At 43.1% G+C, this 19,238-nt stretch overlaps 1 protein-coding gene across 2 annotated transcripts in view; it reads right to left on the bottom strand.

The window, feature by feature from the left end:
• The window catches only part of LZTS2 (leucine zipper tumor suppressor 2), a 162,481-nt gene that overhangs the window by 8,939 nt on the left and 134,304 nt on the right, over positions 1 to 19,238 (bottom strand). For both annotated transcript variants that reach the window (XM_044296927.1, XM_044296928.1), the window contains one exon: positions 2,590 to 3,111. In XM_044296927.1, coding sequence (XP_044152862.1) covers positions 2,590 to 3,072 — 483 coding nt within the window. In that variant the 5' untranslated portion in view covers positions 3,073 to 3,111. The remainder of the gene's footprint in view (positions 1 to 2,589; positions 3,112 to 19,238) is intronic.

The following is a 19,238-nucleotide window of genomic DNA, read 5'->3' as shown; positions in this document are numbered from 1 at the left end:
GTTATTTAGTGTGTATGGGCACTTGCTGGACTCGTTCTTGTCTGCAGGTTTCTACAGAATAGGATTACATTTCATTTACACCTAAATAAGATTAGAGTCCATTTCTATTATCTGTTTCGTTTCATCAGAGTTTTGAATTCCACTAAGAAGAAGGAGAGAATCATTAGGATGAGGTAAATGTAGAGATTATAATCCCATAATGGATAATATGATATATTACTGGGGAAGATCTACAAGTACACCATTATGGTCTTGAATTCAACGTATTGCATCACTAGGAAGATAATAACACTTAATAAGATTATGCTTCCAGTATTTTAATACTTCTAGGATGTCTTAAGGGCTATTTGAGATATTTTACTTCTGCAATAACGTGTACATGTGTTAAGAAATTAAAGAGTTTGTCCCACCAAGTCATGTCGTGTCCATAAATACTATTAAATCATATGGACACCATTGAGGAGGGTCCTCTGTGGAGATGAGCAAATCAAATCTAAACAAATTTGGCTTGAATTTACCAATAATTCGGATTCCAGACGAATCCCAATCTTTTGCAATTCAATTCAGACAAACAGCCACCATTTTACAGGTCAGAAGAGGAAGGCATCTACCACCAAAAAGGGATTATTTTGGACAATTTTTTAATAAATAAAAAAAATCAAACAAGCTGTTTGTTACCACCAGTTCCCATCAGTTTACCCATATAAGTCACTGTATCTTTGACATTACTAATGGTGTCTTAGCTTTAGAGAGCTTGAAGTATTATACACAACTTTTCAGGGCAATCTAAGCACCATCGTCCTCACTATCTCTAGTCCTCTGTTTAGGGCCTTTTTACACAGATCTATGATTAGGAATGAACATTGCTCGTTCCTGATTGTTGCCCTGTGTAAAGATGCCACCAATCACTCGAGAAATTAGCAATCGGTCATTTGTCGAGTGATCACATGTTTTATGCAGAACTAAAAATCACCACAGCGCTCCCAAGTAAACAGGAGATGTGCTGAGAACAAATGAATACCACATGAGGGCGAATGATCGTATTAAGGATCATTTGTCTCAATACTCAAGACTGCTGCATGTAAAGGCAGGTAACAAACAATGATCAGCATGCTGTTATCACTGATCACAGCCATGACGGCATATCCCTCTGTGAAAAGGATCCTTAGTCCCACTTTGAGTCGCACTGGAGACCCACAAACTGTAGGCCATCCGTGTATTACACAGGTGGCCATTCATCTGACTGGCCAGCATGTAATAGTGCATGTTTAGCTGGCCAAGTCATCCCTTAGCAAAATGAGCTCTTTGCTGTGTGTCCTCGGGGCTGGAAAATGTTTATGGGGTGGTCTACAATAAGACAACCTGTTTAAGTACCAGAAGTATCCTTCTACGTCATCAGCTATTGAAGCCATACTGCATGTTAATTTTAGGTGGTCCTTTTAGGGGCAGCTGTCAGAATAATATCTCATAGGAAAATTGAATTTCTTTGGTATGGAGGTACTTTGCAAGTTCTTGCATATATTTTAGGAGAGGTTAGTAATTATGACATAAAAATAGAGACGCTAGCAAACAAAGTATTCTGTTTACTGCTGGGTCCAACTGTACAGTACAGTTTTTAGACAAGACCTGTCTCTGGAAAAACTCTCTGCAAAAAAACTCAAGACACAAGGGCAACACCCTTAAAGACCACAGCAACTTCCTAAAGGTGGTAACGTCTGTATATTTAACTTGGCAGAGACCAACTGGGTAGGAACTAAAATAAATTATATGACCATGAAGGAGCTTAAGAGACTTTCGTAAAAGTTGCTCGCTGGATTCACAAGGGGGTATCCTGTGATTTACATTGTCCTAGATTGGACAAACAAACAAGCAAGCAAGGAGCCTCTAAAATTGGGACATCGAAAAAAAATGGCCAAAGGTGCCCAGACAGGTGGAAAGATAGACAGTTTGGTGGAAAACCATGATGACTAGAGCTTAAAGGGGCTATCCTATGACTAATGTAAAACATGCAAATCAGACATCATATAGAACATGACAACCTCTTTCTAACAGAGCTAGAACCAGCCCTGTACCTCACATGGATCCAGAGATCTCCCCATTCATTGCTCTGCAGCTCGGTAAGAGTGTCTTTTCTGTTGTAGCTAAGGGGGTGTGTCCATGCTCTCCCAATCACAACTCAGGAGGCAGTTGAAGGATGAAACTGAGCATGTGCGGCCATTTCATTGAGCAGGACAAAGAAATAAGAAAAAGAACAAAGAGCAGGTGGTGCTATACAGATACATTATATTGAATAACTCAGTGGCTATGCTAAATTTTTAATTACATGTAATTACAAAATAATTCAGATCCAGGTGCTGGGTTGAATACTGTAGAATATATTTTTTGTGGGACAGCCCTTTTTAAATCTTTCTGCTCCTGGTTTTATTTCAAAACATAGCTAAATAGATTCATATGAGAAACCTTACAATCAGCCATCTTTGATTTAAATATGGCAGATTTGTGATAAGTGCTCATGATAGCTCTATGATATAGAGGTAGCATAGTAAAAGAAGAAGTGACCACTTTGAGGGAAGTTGATTAAAACATTACCTTTTCCAGTTTGCCAGAAACCGGAACAAGTTTGGGTGGAGGTCCTCTTATATTCCCATTGAGGGCCCTGTCTTCCCGCACATCATCCACATCACTGCAAGGGCTACGGGGAGCTCTGGCTTCTCGCCACTCTTCCTTAAAGTCCTCATTGACATAGGTATAATTCCCATTACTTCCAGAGGTAGCAGCACAAGGTTTCTTTGTAGGAATTCCATTAAAAAGTGGATCCTGGGAGTTATAATTACTTTTTAGGAGACTCTCCTGCTGCTTAAAAAAGTTTGGCATGCTGGCAGGTTTACGGCACTTGTTGCTAAATTCGGATGCCTTGCATTGCTTGTCATGATAAGGTCTTCCAGAGATAAGACTGCTCACACTTCCCATAGTGTCCTCTGGGTCTGGTGACCTTGAGCTTGCCTGATCTTGAGGAAGGTTGACCTCAGGGTTCTGGTCAATGGACAGGGTTAGAGTCTGCACTGCAGCCATCGTGTGTGTAATTGGAGGATGTAGGTCTACATATGAAACCTGAAACAAGACAAAAACAAAGAGTATTTTATAATTCTTCTACTTCTGTTCTCACAACAAGTATTCACTGTCTCAGAGGAGTCTCCAATAGATAACCACTAGGCTTCGTTTCACATGGCTGGACACCATCTCTCCCTACATTCCTTTGGCTCAATGTTATTTTTCCACTTTCCAGGACACAGATCAAAGCACTGAAATGATGTTGCTCTTATTACAGTTAGAGAAGCAAACCAAGTAATGATAGTTGTGTTTTAGAACAGACGTGGGTCTCAATTAGCTCTAATTTTTTGTTTTGGTGGGAACCCAAGTGTATTTTATAAAAAAAACTAACAAGAGAACAATATCTGGGAGACATATTTTCTGTATTACATTACCAGAGAAAATATGAAGATTCTAAAATTAGGCAGTGTCAGTCATGTATAACAAAAACTGAAGAAAGATGGAGAGATGTTCTAGATTCTAGTATAAGACCATATTAAAGGGGTTGCAGGGGGGCTGAACATGATGCTAGAAGAAAAACACCTTGGCAAAGTGTTCCAATCCAACTGTGATGTGCCGTAGACATGCAAATGACCACTGCTGCCCAATTATTGGTCTCAGTTGTAATTGTAAATGGTGGGGACAGGAGCTGTTACACTTTTTCTTTTTACTCCATGTCCAGTCCCCTGCAATTTTTTTCAGTCAAGCAAATCCTACTTAAAGGTGTTCTCCGTTTCAGACATTCTCTACAGTTTATTGACAATAGGTTGATCACAAAGTGTTCCCCTGCTGGGACCTCCAGTGATCAGTTGCAATCTGTGAAGGAACTTAAAGGGGTTGTCCGGGTTCAAAGATGAACCTGGACATATCCCCATTTTCACCCCTCCAGCCCCTCTGACATGAGCATCAGAGCATTTCATGCTCCGATGTTCTCCCTTGCCCTGGTCTGGATCACGCAGTGCAGGGGCTTGTTTGTTTATATTTTTTACACTGTTAGGCAGAGGCTTCCACCTAGCAGTGGTCCTGGTGACGTCACCAGCTCTAATGGGCGGGCTTTAGCGCTGCCCTATCCGTTTTACATGCGAGGGCAGCGCTAAAGCCCACCCATGAGTGCCAGTGACGTTACCGGGCTAACTGCTAGGCGGAAACCTCCTCCTAGCTTTCCCCATGGAGACACCGGTACCTCACCGGATCTCCAAAAAAAAGCCTTTGCCCTGCGCAATTCATCGTAGGGCAAAGGAGAGCATCGGGAGGATGTCTGGGTGATAATGGGGATATGTCCGGGTTCAGCTCTGAACCCAGACAACGCCTTTAAATATTCCATTTCCATTCCACCACAAAGGAAATTAAAATAGTTTTTTCTCACATATTAAGACCCCATTCACACTACTCAGTTTTTAGCCCGCATTCGATCCGCATTTTGTGTGGATAGGATGCGGACCCATTAATTTCAATGGGCCACAAAAAAATGCAAACTGCGTCCCGTGGCACCGCAAAAAAGATAGAACATGTCATATTCTTGTCCTTTTTACGAGCAAGAATAGGAATTGTTACAATGGGACCACCCAAAAAAAAAAATATAAACTGATGCAGCACGATCATTTTGCAGATCCTTGTTTTGCGGACTGCAAAATACATATGATCACGTAAATGCTACCTAACTGCGTATTTTTTTTTAAACAGGTGGATGGATATAATTTTTGAAGTGACCACTTTGGACTTTTAGAACGGCAAAGAACCTCTTTTGAATTTGAGCATGGTGATGATGCTCTTCTGTGGGTATCTTTATCTAGGCATATTTCCTTCTCTCCATTGAAATGAACACAAATCCAAAAGATGTTTTAGGAGTCAAAAAATATATTGGGCATGAAAAAAATACTATAAAATAAAAAAAAGCAGGCTGATAGAAGCAGGATCATGCCCAGACACAAGTATGTTCAAGTCTAAAACATTTAGATTGTAGGCTATACAACCATTATGTGTTTTATTTAACTTTTACAGGATTTCTTCCATGCAGCAGTAGACATCTAGCCATATTTAGCATTAGCAGTGAGAAACTTGAGTCCCAAAAATGTTATCACTCTTCCAAAGGTTGCAATGAATATACAGGAATTTGAACTTCAGATCAACAGTCAGCCACCTCTATAAATCTCTTAACCAAACAGGAAAAATTGGATTTCCAGAAATATCCTATTTACCAGACTATACAGTTGCTATGCGAGCCAAAGTAAATGGAAAAAGCTGAACATAAAAATTATCTGAAGGAGTAAGATTTATTAAGGGTCTAAAAATGTCCATAAAAAGAATAATATATTACATAGCTGGTAAATTTCCAGCTGTCGTGCAAGTGAAAGTCCTCCACGGGCTGAAACAAGGTGCTGAGATTTGCACTTCCATTCCTTTAAATTGCCAGCATAGGCCATGTTCAACACTAGTGATGAAATGGCCGTTTTTTGTAACTATACTTGACTGGCGCTTACTGTGGTTATTTGCATCTCATCCACGAAAGGCCAAGATGGGGCAACCCCTTTAAGCTCCTATGCATATATGGACCTAGCCCGATCATTCAAGTTCCTTCCATTAACTGCATTATGAGATGCCTATTTTTTAGTGCATTATATAACTGCAGGTGAGGAATGGTTATACCTTCTTTAAAATAATTGTTCTCTCATCGCCCCGTGTCTTGGCTAAGTAGTTCAATGCACAAACTAACAACTGGAAATGTAATATCCACCTCATGTCACTGAAGTCAAATATAAAAAAAACCATCATTGTTTTGAACACTACTATTAACTGGAAATATATGTACGTACTGATCTATGGGCCTACAAGACCTCTCCATAACTGTTGTCCTGGCCAGTTCTCTAATCACAGAACACAAATTCAACAAGATATATGAGGATCTGGAAGATCTTGATGTAGTCTCTGCCCACTTCCTGGAAAGCTGGAACATATCAGGTTGTAAAGTTCTATTGAAATCCAGTTCTATCTCTTCTCTTCTTCTTCTTGGCTGTTAATCTTCTCCATAAACATTCTGCCGCTGTCTAACTTTTACATCTGATTCCTTCCCTAATCCCCCTCCGACTTCTCCGCTTTCATGTCTACAGATTCCATGGTTCTTCTGACCTCACCACTGCTTTGAATAGGGATTTCTTTACCTCCTTTTCATTTGTTATTCTCTTTTTGAATGTTGCCAGGAGTTCAAGAAGCCTTGCGTGACTAGCTCACATTTGTGGAAACACTAGACACCAGGCCTTGCCTTGTGCTAATGAAAACCTTTGCTGCCAATGACAGTGAACTGAGAAATAACACAGCACTCTTGATAGCAAACACCTGCCGATTGCTCCAAGGGCAACTGAGCCATTCTTCTCTTCTGTTCTCACCTCCCTGGCAAGGTCAAATAACACAAGCTAGGCTGGGTCCTGGGGCAAAACAAACAAGTGAGTGCATAGTGCTCTTCACTTCAACATACTCTACGAAGGTCTACTCTTTACTTTCTTAGGTTTGCTACAACAATGCTCTGATTGTGCTGGACAAGTAAGGAATTATAAGGTAGCTAAATTCAGAAAACCCCTAGAGTCCAGTTAACTCCATTAATAATTCTATACTTTCCCAACTACTGTATTATCCAAGGTCCACTATTGTAAATTAAATCCTGATTTTCACATACCGTACAATTGAACCTCAGAAGAACATGAGAAATCAGAACACAACTGGTAGTGTTCACGGGTTCAAGGTTTCTATGGGTTCCGGAACAATGTTAAATAGTGACATGTTTAGGGGAAGGGTGATCCGCACTACAGCACTTCCACAAGGCTTGGTTCACATACTACCAGAGTTACTGTATCCAGCATAGCCAGACACCGCTGGATCCCTATTCACTATAATGGAAAATGGCTGGTTTCCCGTATAATGGCGGCAATCTGCCCAAAAAAATGCTACTTGTCTGCATGTATCTTTTTTTTTCTGGCAGATCCCTGTCTGGCCCCATTATAGTAAATGGGGATGCAGTATCTCAGATACCCTACTCCACTGCCGGAACAGAATGCCGGAGTTTCCTGAACGCATTTGTGAATGCACCCTAAGAAAGGAGTAAGGGTGCCTTCACACAATGCAGATTTTGCTGCAGAAATTTAATTTCCATTCATCTAAATGGGGTTGTTTTGTCAGCGAAAGCATGAATTTCTGCAAGATCCATTCAAATGTATGGAGCCAATTTCGGATGCACAGATTTCTGCAATAAATCTGCTGCATGTGAAGGCACCCTAAATGATCTGCAGATTAAATGGGGTAAATAAATGTTAAACATGCTGTATTGCACTGATGTCTAAGGCTTTGTTCACATCACTTTTGGAAAAAAAAGGATGGAAAATAATGGTATACCACACTTTTCCACCCTGTAGAGTCCAGTAAAAAAAACATTGTTAAAATTGTTGCATCAGAACGGGAACATTGCGTTTCGCAAAACATGTATGACATCGCTTCCTGAAGTCCGTTCCACCATAAGGAGAAGTGGTTATTCCGTCATATTAGTGGTTCAGTCCCAAAATAATCTGCTGCCCTGTACATACAAATGAGCTGTCAGATGGTATTTTAGCTAGCTCTAAATATAGCTCAAATAAGATCACACAAGACATGTCCTCATTCCCTATTGTATACTGGCTGTAAAAATTTTTGTTCTGGAGCCCATGGAGGACAGTAACTGCACAGAGATATAGAAATATACTCAATTTTTCGCTTTATAAGATGTACTTTTTCCCCAAAAAAGTGGAGGGAAAATGGCAGTGTGTCTTTCACTAACCAGTATACAGGAGGTGCGTGGAGGGGTGAGTGAAGTTCTGCTAACATTGCTTGTACTCGCCACTCGTGTACAGCGTCAGGACGTAGCACGCGCACTGTGACCTGATGCTGTACGCAGTCAGGTCACAGTGTAGCTGCGGTAACTGCAGGAAATAATGCCAGATATGCAAAGTTGTGGCGGAACAGGAGAGGATGTGATATGGGGCTCTGATCTGAGGATGTGATATGGGGCTCTGATCTGAGGATGTGATATGGGGCTCTGATCTGAGGATGTGATATGGGGCTCTGATCTGAGGATGTGATATGGGGCTCTGATCTGAGGATGTGATATGGGGCTCTGATCTGAGGATGTGATATGGGGCTCTGATCTGAGGATGTGATATGGGGCTCTGATCTGAGGATCTGATATGGGGCTCTGATCTGAGGATCTGATATGGGGCTCTGATCTGAGGATCTGATATGAGGCTCTGATCTGAGGATCTGATATGGGGCTCTGATCTGAGGATCCGATATGGGGCTCTGATCTGAGGATCCGATATGGGGCGCTGATCTGAGGATCCGATATGGGGCTCTGATCTGAGGATCCGATATGGGGCTCTGATCTGAGGATCTGATATGGGGGTCTGATCAGAGGATCTAATATGGGGGTCTGATCAGAGGATCTGATCTGAGATGGGGGATCTGATAAGAGGATCTGATATGGGGGTCTGGTCAGCAAGGTTGCCAAGTGTCCAGAAATTCCTGGACAGTCCATAAAAATAGGCCACTTTTTTCCTGTGTCTGTAAAAAAAATAAAAAAATGTGTCCATAATTTTTTTTGAGGCTGGTGGTATTTGACTAGTGTATTTTGGTGGTAATTAACATCATTTTACAGCTCACAGTAAATACTGGCAATTAGGTTTTATCAGTATATTAAGCTCTAGGCATGTATAAAACTTTTCAATGTTTTCCAATTTGTCCATAAAAAATGTTGGATGTCCATGATTTTGGGATAGGTTGTCCAGAAAAAAAGAACAATTCTGTTTGGCAACGAAGCTGATCATATAAGGATCTGATCTGAGGTCTGATAGAATTTTTTTCTTCCTCTAAAACCTAGGGTACATGCAGCACCATTTTTTCTGATACATAGGGGCATCACTGTAGGTGTATTTGAGGTTAGTTTTTAGGCTGAAGTTGCTGTGCGCATCTGTGTCAAATTTCAGACATCCAAATGTCACAAGAATTTTAAGCAACGGCGACCATGCACCATCAACTGCGACATTTTTACTCCAAAAAACTGGCATAACACATTGGATAAATGTCCCCGATAGTGTAATGATAACAGCACCAGACTAGTGACTAATCACAGTGTAAACCTCAGTGCCAATATATCAGTGGCAGGCACACTGTCCATTTAGGACAACATCCTGTTCTGTTACATGTGATTGGCCGCTGCTTTGTAACTTCCTGTGAGAGCAGCTTCCTCTTCCTGTATCTGACACCAGATGTCAATATGGCGCATCGGACCTATAATGGATCGATTCTGATGGTGCCTGAATTAACACAGTGGTAAATTCATGGAAAATGAATCACAGCCTGATGAGCTGTCAGGTTCATTCATCTTAAATAACCCTCATTGTTATCTGAGCTGGAAGTGGATATTGAGGAAATACAATGATGTCATCCAAAATTGGATCTACCTGGGATATTATTAGGTGTCTCTGGTTACCTAACTGAGCTGTGCTTTTAAATAGCTAATCCAAAAATCACTGCAAAAAATGCACCAAAATGATACGCAACTGACAATAGGAATGAGGAATTAGCTAGTATTGTCAGTTGCGTATCATTTTGGTGCATTTTTAGCAGTGATTTTTGTATGTATATTTTTTCAGCTGCACAATGTATCATTTTGTGTAAGATGTCCTTGTGGTGCATGCGGTCCGCCCCAGCATCCTCCATTGTATGCATTTTTTGCTGGGGATTGCTGTTGTCTGCGGACCGCATGCGGCGGAATTGCTCACCCGGTTATAGACACATTACAGTGTCTGGGTTTGGAGCATTTTCACCCGTTTAGGCAGCTTTTTTTCAGTGAGTTTTTGTAAATAGCTAATCCCTCTGAAATTATAATTATCAGTAAATATGGGGCTGCAAAATTCTATAGGTGTCATATAGGGCCAATTTTGGTTAACCATCAGCTTACCCGGTAATATAATAAAAAATTTTAAGGGAAAGTATGAGTTTTTTTTACTAATGAAATCTAGATTCTTTTGTTCTAATCCGTTTTTATTTTCTAATTGTATTTTCTATACATTATTATGTACCTCTTGCTTTAACAGCATTTAAACGTAAGCTTTGTATCAGCCACATGAGCCACAAATACAATAGACAGCAGATGTTCAGTGACTTCTATGGGCAAGTTTTCTAAACATGCTCTGTGCAGAGGTCATGGTGCACGGAGGGGAAGTAGATAAGCTGTGACCATTGCCTATTGTGAATGGTGGATCCTGTGCTATCTAGACAGAGGTGTTATCTTTTATTATAATCCTGCGCTTTATGATAATGAGATGAATAATGAGATGACTGCTGAGAAGCAATTTCTACAGAAAAGACATTGTCAGTATATTACGAGACATAGTGGTCAGTGTGTGCAAGCTGAAGAATAGTATTTTAGAGGGTTTTTATATGTACATAGCGACATGGAAAATCATCAAAAGTTGTTAAAAATATGTTCAACATAAAAACTTGATTTAAACAATAGGGCAGGCGTACTCAACTGGGGGACCGTGGTCCGAATCCGGACCGCGGTTGCCAGTTGTCCGGACCCCTGCATGTAGTGGCGTGCTAAGGGGTCCCTGCGCTCTTAGGGGGTGCCAGAGTCCAGAAGCAATCAGCGCTTCCATCAATACAGATGGAAGCGCTCATTGCTGGAGTGCAGGGAGCTGCGGTCCTGTCACTCACCGCTCAGCTCCCTGAGCTCCTCCCCTCCCTCAGGCCAGCGGTGCACAGAATGGTGAAGTAGGAAGACTTCTCCCCGCTCCACCATTAAGCCTGCAGACACAGATCGCACTACCGACCTGTGTGGGTGGGGCCTGTAGCCCGTCACTCTGCATAAGCTCCGCCCACATAGTGCTGCAGAACGATCTGTGCCTGCAGGGGAGATAGGACTGTGAGCTTCAGGAACAGGACAAGGTGAGTAGTTACTGTGCTTTTTTTTTTTTTTTTTTTTAACACAGAGGGGGCACAATGAACATTTCTACTCTGGAGGGAACACAGTGGGCATTTTTACTCTGGAGGGTGTGAATGGGCATTGCTAATGTGAAGGGGGCACAATGGGCATTTCTACTCTGGAGGGGGCACAATGGGCATTGCTAACATGAAAAGGGCACAATGGGAATTTCTGCTATGGAGGGGGCACAATGAGCATTTCTACTCTGGAGAAGGCACAATGGAAATTTCTATTCTGGAAGGGGCACAGAGGGCATTGCTAATGTGAAGGGGGCACATGGGTCAGTTCTACTATGGAGGGGGCACAAACAACCTAGGCACGCCACTGCCTGCATGTCCCACTTTCAACTCTATCCTGTGTTCTGAGGACACAGATCCAGTTGAATAGTATGGTGAAGCAAAGAGCAGTCAGCTTCCTGCTTCACCATTCCCATGCTGCTCGTAGTCCAGTGCATGCAGGCGTGATCTACTGACATCATCACGCCTGCTGCGCTCTGCCACAAACAGCAGAGCACAGAGCGGAGCGGCTCTGTTGGTCAGGGAAACATATGATAGATGAGTTTTTACACCGGAGGCACTACTCTGTGAGGGGGGAGCTACATAACCCTGGTGGGGGGGCAGTAAAGGGGGCATAACTGTGTCTGTGTGGAAGGCCATATAAAGTGACATAACTCTGTGGGGAGGGTGATTAACTGTGGAGGGGATATCTAACCAGGCATAACTAGGTGGGGGGCACCTAAGATACATAACTGTGATTGGGCACTAAAAGGGGAATAACTTTGTTTGGGGGCCATCTAAGGGGTCAAAATTTATGAGGGGGTCATCACTGTGTTTGGGGGGCTACCTAAAGGGGCATCACTATGAGTGGAGGCACTGGAGAGGGCAGCACTTTGGGGGCATAACTTTGTGAGAAGACGTCTAAAGGTGCATAAATCTGTGGGGGGCCATCTAGGGGGCATAACTGGGTGGGGAGCTGGGCATAGCTCTGAGAGGTTGACCACCAAAGTGTGCATAATTATTAGGCGTGCATCAATGTTTGAGCCATGTAAAAGGGGCATAATCTATGAGGGGGCATACCTGTGTGTGGGGCTACTTAAAGGGGCATCATACTATGCCGGGAAAACTTAAGAGGCAGCACTGTGTGGGGGCAGCTTAACGGGGTATCATACTGTGTGAAGTCTACTTAAGGGTACATCATACTGTGTGGGGGACATTTAAGGAACATCACTTTGTGAGGGGAGCATTTAAGGGTACATCATACTGTGTAAGGGGGGCATGTAGAAAACATTACTTTGTTTTGGGCGCTTTTAAGTGGGGCTCATTTTGTAGGAGAGGCAGCTATAGGATCATCCTACTGTGAGGGGGCACTTAGGATATTCATACTCTGTGGAGAACTAAAGGGATATCATACTGTCTGAGGGGCATTAAAGGGGCATCATTGTTAGGGGGCACTGAAAGGACATTCTTACTGTTTGGTTGACAGAAAGGAGATTAGATGGGCTTGGAGGTGTGGATTATTGTAAAAAAATAAAATGAAAATAATGCAGCGCTACACGCCAATGGTGTTGTCCCTCCTTATATATTATGTTTTCGCCGCTCGGACCTTCATCCTACAGCAGACTCAGGTATGTGGACCTTTACAAAAAGTACTTAAAGGGATTCTGTCACCTCCCCTCAGCCAAAAAACGATTTAAAAGCAGCCATGCAGCACAGCTTACCTGGATTAGGCTGTGCTCTTTTATCTTGAAATCCATCCAGCAGTTACTGCAAAAAACGACTTTGATCGATATCTAAATGTGTCCTGAAGGTGCCCAGAGGGGCGTTTTTTTCTTCTTAGTGAGCCCAGTACCGCCCCTCTTTCAGTGCCCAGCCCGCCTTCCTTGTACTTTCTAACCGCCGCCCCTAGCCTGCCACAGCCTCTCCTCCCTCTCCTCCCCCTCCCTCACGCCGAACGAAGTCTCGCACAGGCGCAGTACCCACTGAGGGCTGCGCCTGTGCGATCATCAGGAGACTGAGGGCGGCAGCTTCATCTTCGTCACTGGGCATGCGCCGAGCCCAGTGACGTCCGATGCTCGCTCTTCCCTCAGTCAGCAGGGAAGAGAGAGCATCGGACGTCACTGGGCTCGGCGCATGCCCAGTGACGAAGATGAAGCTGCCGCCCTCAGTCTCCTGATGATCGCACAGGCGCAGCCCTCAGTGGGTACTGCGCCTGTGCGAGACTTCGTTCGGCGTGAGGGAGGGGGAGGAGAGGGAGGAGAGGCTGTGGCAGGCTGGGGGCGGCAGTTAGAAAGTACAAGGAAGGCGGGCTGGGCACTGAAAGAGGGGCGGTACTGGGCTCACTAAGAAGAAAAAAACGCCCCTCTGGGCACCTTCAGGACACATTTAGATATCGATCAAAGTCGTTTTTTGCAGTAACTGCTGGACGGATTTCAAGATAAAAGAGCACAGCTTAATCCAGGTAAGCTGTGCTGCATGGCTGCTTTTAAAACGTTTTTTGGCTGAGGGGAGGTGACAGAATCCCTTTAAGTACCCCTGCAATAGGGTGTAATTTTCTGATAACACATTCCCTTTAAGGGGGAGACTTTTATACTGTTGACCTATCCTCTGGAAAGGGCATCAGTATCTGATCGGTGGGGGTCCAACACCGAGGACCACTGATCAGCTGTTTAGGAAGACACTGGCGCTCGCAGTTGCACCGCTGCATTCTCTCAGCTCACATTGTATAGCCGTTGTGCATGGTATCTCACTCATATCTGATATCTGCGCCTAGGTTATGTGCAGGGGTCAAGTCCTGGGAAAAAAAGTGTGGGAACTCACCCTAGATCCACTGCAACCCCCCCCCCCCCCCTCCAAAAAATAAAAAAGCACAGAAAATCTAGCATGCTGTAATTTGTGCCGCTGCGGACTAAAAAAATAAATAAAAAAAATAACACTTTTAGAAAAGTTTGTCCTAGGATTCGATCTCATGACCTCTACACAGGAGAAGCCAGGCATATGCCCTCACAGCTATGAAAGCTGTCTAGCTTGTTACTTTAAAAAAAAAAAAATATAAGACTTCTACTGTAGGTAACTTTGCCCACTGTGTATGGATGTAGCAGAGCTGGGTGTGTTGGGGCAGCTGTCATGTGTATGGTTGTACACTAGGTATCAGTACACTAGGTATCAGTAGAAGTATCAGAAAAAGAAAAAAAAAACACTTTTAGAAAAGTTTGTCCTGGGATTCGAACTCATGACCTCTACACATTACAGGCAAGGCATTTACCCTCACAGCCATAAAAGCTATTGAGGTAGTTGCTTAAAAAAAAAAAAACTAAGACTTCTACTTATACCTAGTGTACTGATACCTAGTGTACAACCATACACATGACAGCTGCCCCAACACACCCAGCTCTGCTACATCCATACACAGTGGGCAGCTGTCATGTGTATGGTTGTACACTAGGTATCAGTAAACTAGGTATCAGTAGAAGTCTTATAAAAAAAAACACTTTTAGAAAAGTTTGTCTTGGGATTCGAACTCATGACCTCTACACATCAGAGGCAAGGCATTTACCCTCACAGCCATAAAAGCTGTCTAGGTAGCTGCTTAAAAAAAAAAAACTAAGACTTCTACTTATACCTAGTGTACTGATACCTAGTGTACAACCATACACATGACAGCTGCCCCAACACACCCAGCTCTGCTACATCCATACACAGTGGGCAGCTGTCATGTGTATGGTTGTACACTAGGTATCAGTAAACTAGGTATCAGTAGAAGTCTTATAAAAAAAAAAAAAAAAACACTTTTAGAAAAGTTTGTTTTGGGATTTGAACTCATGACCTCTACACATCAGAGGCAAGGCATTTACCCTCACAGCCATAAAAGTTATCTAGGTAGCTGTTTAAAAATAAATAAATAAGACTTCTACTTATGCCTAGTGTACTGATACCTAGTGTACAACCATACACATGACAGCTGCCCCAACACACCCAGCTCTGCTACATCCATACACAGTGGGCAGCTGTCATGTGTATGGTTGTACACTAGGTATCAGTACACTAGGTATAAGTAGAAGTCTTATATTTTTTTTTTTAAGCAACTACCTAGACAGCTTTCATGGCTGTGAGGTTAAATGCCTTCCTCTGATGTGTAGAGGTCGTGAGTTCGAATCCTAGGACAAACTTTTCTAAAAGACATTCTAAATGAATGATCTCGTAGTGAAGGAGATGATGTCATTAGGGGGCGGGGCGCCATGAGAGGAGTCGCAGGCAGCGGCACAGACAGCTTCCTCTCAACTGAAGCCGCCCCTCCTCCCTTAGCCTGCCCTGCACAGTGCGCTCCGTCTCCCCCTGTGAATCTGATTCAGCCGTGTTCTCCTGACTTGAGGCTGAAAGGGGAACGGCGTTCCTGCCATGAAAATAGTGCAGGAACGCCGTTCCCATGCGTTCCCCCTCCACTCGACCCCTGGTTATGTGACTGATGAACGTGATGTCACATGGCTTATGCTAAGCTGTGAGACGGCCACGGCGCTACTGATGTCACATTCCTCGATCACATGGCCTAGGCGCACTTCAGTCCCATTCAAGTCAATTGGGCTGAGCTGCAATACCAAACACAACTTCTAGACAATGTACCGCTTTGCACTTGGTAAGCTGCGAGGAGACTGCAACGCTCGCAGGAGCTGTTGCCGGGGGTCCTGGGTGTCAGACCTCCGCCGATCAGATACGGATGGCCTCATCCTCAGTTCATCAGTATAAAAGTAAAAAAGGAAAATCCCTTTAAATATCTATGAGAGTCCAAACAAAGATCTCATATCACTGATGAATTTTATTTTCTTATTTTGGGGGACTATCGCATTACTTTTAGACCTCTTATATGCAAATTACTGATTGGTCATGCTTGTACTATATTTCAAAAAGTCTTAAATCTCCAGCGCCCGATGTTTACCTTTGGCAGGAACAGAAGATCCTGCATCATGGTGACCGCTTCCTTTATAAGCCAAGATAAATGATCTAACCTCAGCATTTTCTGTCTAATGCAGACACCATGAGCTTATTTATTTCTAATCTTTATTATGCTTGTTTTTAAAGTTTTGCCAAAAGCCTGCATCTATGACTTGCCGTACCTGATGCTTTTATAAAGCAATACAGATGGCGACAGACTTTAGCCAAGATTTACTATACCGTCGTAGTACAGCATAGCACATGTAATGAACTCGTTCTTTAATAAATGTAAACGCATGCATTTACATCAGCCTTTCACCTGTCATTTGCAATTCAGAAGCATGTGGAGGATAATGCTAAGTGACATTATGAGGATGCCTGCATCGCCCATATGGCGGTGCCCTGCTGGATATATTCCCATAGTACCTTCTGGGAAATATTACCTCCGGGGAAATGGAGACATTTTCCATCAGAGAGCTAATTTTACAATGCAAGGTTTCTGCTCTAATAACTGCAAATTACCCTAATGACTAGGTATGTAGTGGTAAAACACACGGACACGGATGTGGATACGCGGCATTAGACGAGTGAATGATATTGCGGGTTATTTTTAAGATTGCTATATGATTTAGATTACGGTACATTATTGTTTTATAGGCTTTGTATCTCAATTAAAACGAATGAAACCGTTAAAAGCAGAATATGAAAGCCCAATATATACGCAGGTCTCGATCATGTCTAATAGTAATTTCCATCTATTTTTTTTCCCATCTGCTGTGCAGAACAATGGCTATCATTCTCATACACGTGTTGTTGTTACAGGTGCAGTAAGTTGCCGGGATAACATCTGCACTTCCATTAGCTGATCAGCAGCTACAAAGCCTTGGACCCGGCAGGGGAAATCATTTATAAATTAATAACACGCTTTGTGATGTTCTTGGGGGGAAGAGAAGAAGAGTCAACCCTTCCAAACGTCATAGGAGGGAGCACAAGAGAAAAATAGCTGCGTGCTCTGGTCATCCTCACCTTGTGCTTCCTGCCTTATCGTTTCCTACAGCGCTGCCATTCTCCATGTGTTGCTCAGCTTCCTTCCTAAACAAGGATTAGGCAACAAGAGAATATCTCCAGCCCTTCATCAACACCCAGCTGCATCAAAAATGTCCTGTGCCCTGCCGGTCCAAACTCCCCCTCCTGCTACACATAAAAAACATGATGGATCAGATCAGAATTTAGAAGGCTTTCTCTTCTGAGATCCTTCTTCCAAGAACCCATTGTCTAGGCCGAGTGTGAAACCATCATGGGACCCATAGATATCTCCAGCATGCTTGACTGTTTCCCAGAGAAAATAATGGAAAGAATTGTGCAGATGTGTGTGGAAAGGGGGAAACCTGTTCTGAGCATAGGTGTCGGTCTAGACGGTTCTTTTCCCATCTTCGGAGAGGACTGTGTTAGGAACTTCCAACTTACGCCATATATGTCTATGATTGGAACACCCCTTTAAAGAGGACTTGTAGCCTCTCCTGACGTGCATTTCAGTATCTTATTGCATCCCCCTTATAACAACAATTCTGGAGCATCGATTCTTAGGATTCTATATTGTGCCATTTCTTTATTATTCCTTTTAGAAGTTGTGCATTAAAGGTTCACATGGGTGTTGAAAGGCTTGGGGGGATCCCCTGCAGAGTCTGACACTACCCAATCAGTGCTGACAGTGTTAGGGCTCTTGGACACAACCGTATGTATTTTGCGGGCCCCAAAAAATATGGATGACGTCTGTGTGCATTCCGTATTTTGCGGGACGGAACCGCTAGCCACTAATACAAAAGTCCTATCCTTATCCGTAATGCGGACATTAATAGGACACGTTCTATTCTTTTGCGGAACGGACATACGGAAAAGGAATGCACACAAAGTAAGTTCTGTTTATTTGCAGACACATTGAAATGAATGGTTCTGCATACAGTCCTCAAAAAAAACACAAAACTGAACAGGAGCGGAAAGAAAATACATTCGTGGGCATGAGTCCTTAGGCTGTGCGTTTTGCAGTCCGCAAAAAAAAGGATGACATCCATTTTTTTTGTGGATCCTTTGTAACAATGCCTAAAAAGGACAAGAATAGGACATGTTCTATGTTTTTTGCGGGGCTATGGAACTGACATACTGAGGCGGACAGCACACGGTGTGCTGTCCGCATTTTTTGCGGACCCATTGAAATAAATGGGTCTGCATCCTATCAGCAAAAAAAATGGAAAGGACACGGAAACAAACAACGTTTGTGTGCACGAACACCGATCGTGGGGCAGCCGCAGCGGATCGCGGACCCATTCACTTTAATGAGTCCGCGATCTGCCCGTTCCGCAAAAATATAGGACATGTTCTATCTTTTTGCGGAACGGAGGTACAGGACTAAACCCCACGGAAGCACTCCGTAGTGCTTCCGGAGGGTTCCGCTCCGCACTATTCCGCATCTCCGGATTTGCGGACCCATTCAAGTGAATGTGTCGGCATCCGTGATGCGGAATGCACACGGAACGGTGCCCGTGTATTGCGGATCTGCAAATGCGGTCCGCAATACGGCAACGGGACACCTACGGTCGTGTGCAGGAGACCTTAGACTGTACAGGGACACTTCTCCAACTGGAAACACCCAGATGGACCTTTATTGCAGGCTGCTGGCAATTCATTCCTAACTTGTTATTGCATGTAATTACTAAAACAGACATGTCAGGAGAAGCCACTGGTTCTCTGTATTTTACAAGCTTACTAATGAAAAGATCATTAGATGGATCACTGTATTAACCTTTCATATATTATACACAATCAGTTTCGAAACTAAATGGCTCATTTTCTGCAATTTGTCTTGATAACATAAGGGCAGGTTCACATCAACCTTATAAATTCTGTTATTGCTTTCCATTATAACATGGTTAAAATGGAAAATAACGTAATTCTTAGGACGGAATTTAAAACGGAAACATTTAGAGGCATTCCGTCAGGACTTTCTTTTCTGTCCTGCGTAAATGGAAACCAGTCAGATCCGTTCTGCTTGCCCATAGACCTCTATTATGACGGATTAAAAACAGAATGCCTCTAAAAGGTTTCCGTTTTGAATTCCGCCTTACGAATTCTGTTATAACCTTCACAACGAATACAACTGTCCACCTATGAACCATCTCCGGCTATTTTTTATACACTACTAGCAGAAGGACCCGGCTTCG

This window comes from Bufo gargarizans, chromosome 6 (genome assembly GCF_014858855.1).
Source record: "Bufo gargarizans isolate SCDJY-AF-19 chromosome 6, ASM1485885v1, whole genome shotgun sequence".
NCBI classification, from domain to species: Eukaryota; Metazoa; Chordata; class Amphibia; order Anura; family Bufonidae; genus Bufo; species Bufo gargarizans.
The sequence above is the reverse complement of the archived record's forward strand: the minus strand, read 5'-3'. Positions and strand labels throughout refer to the sequence as shown.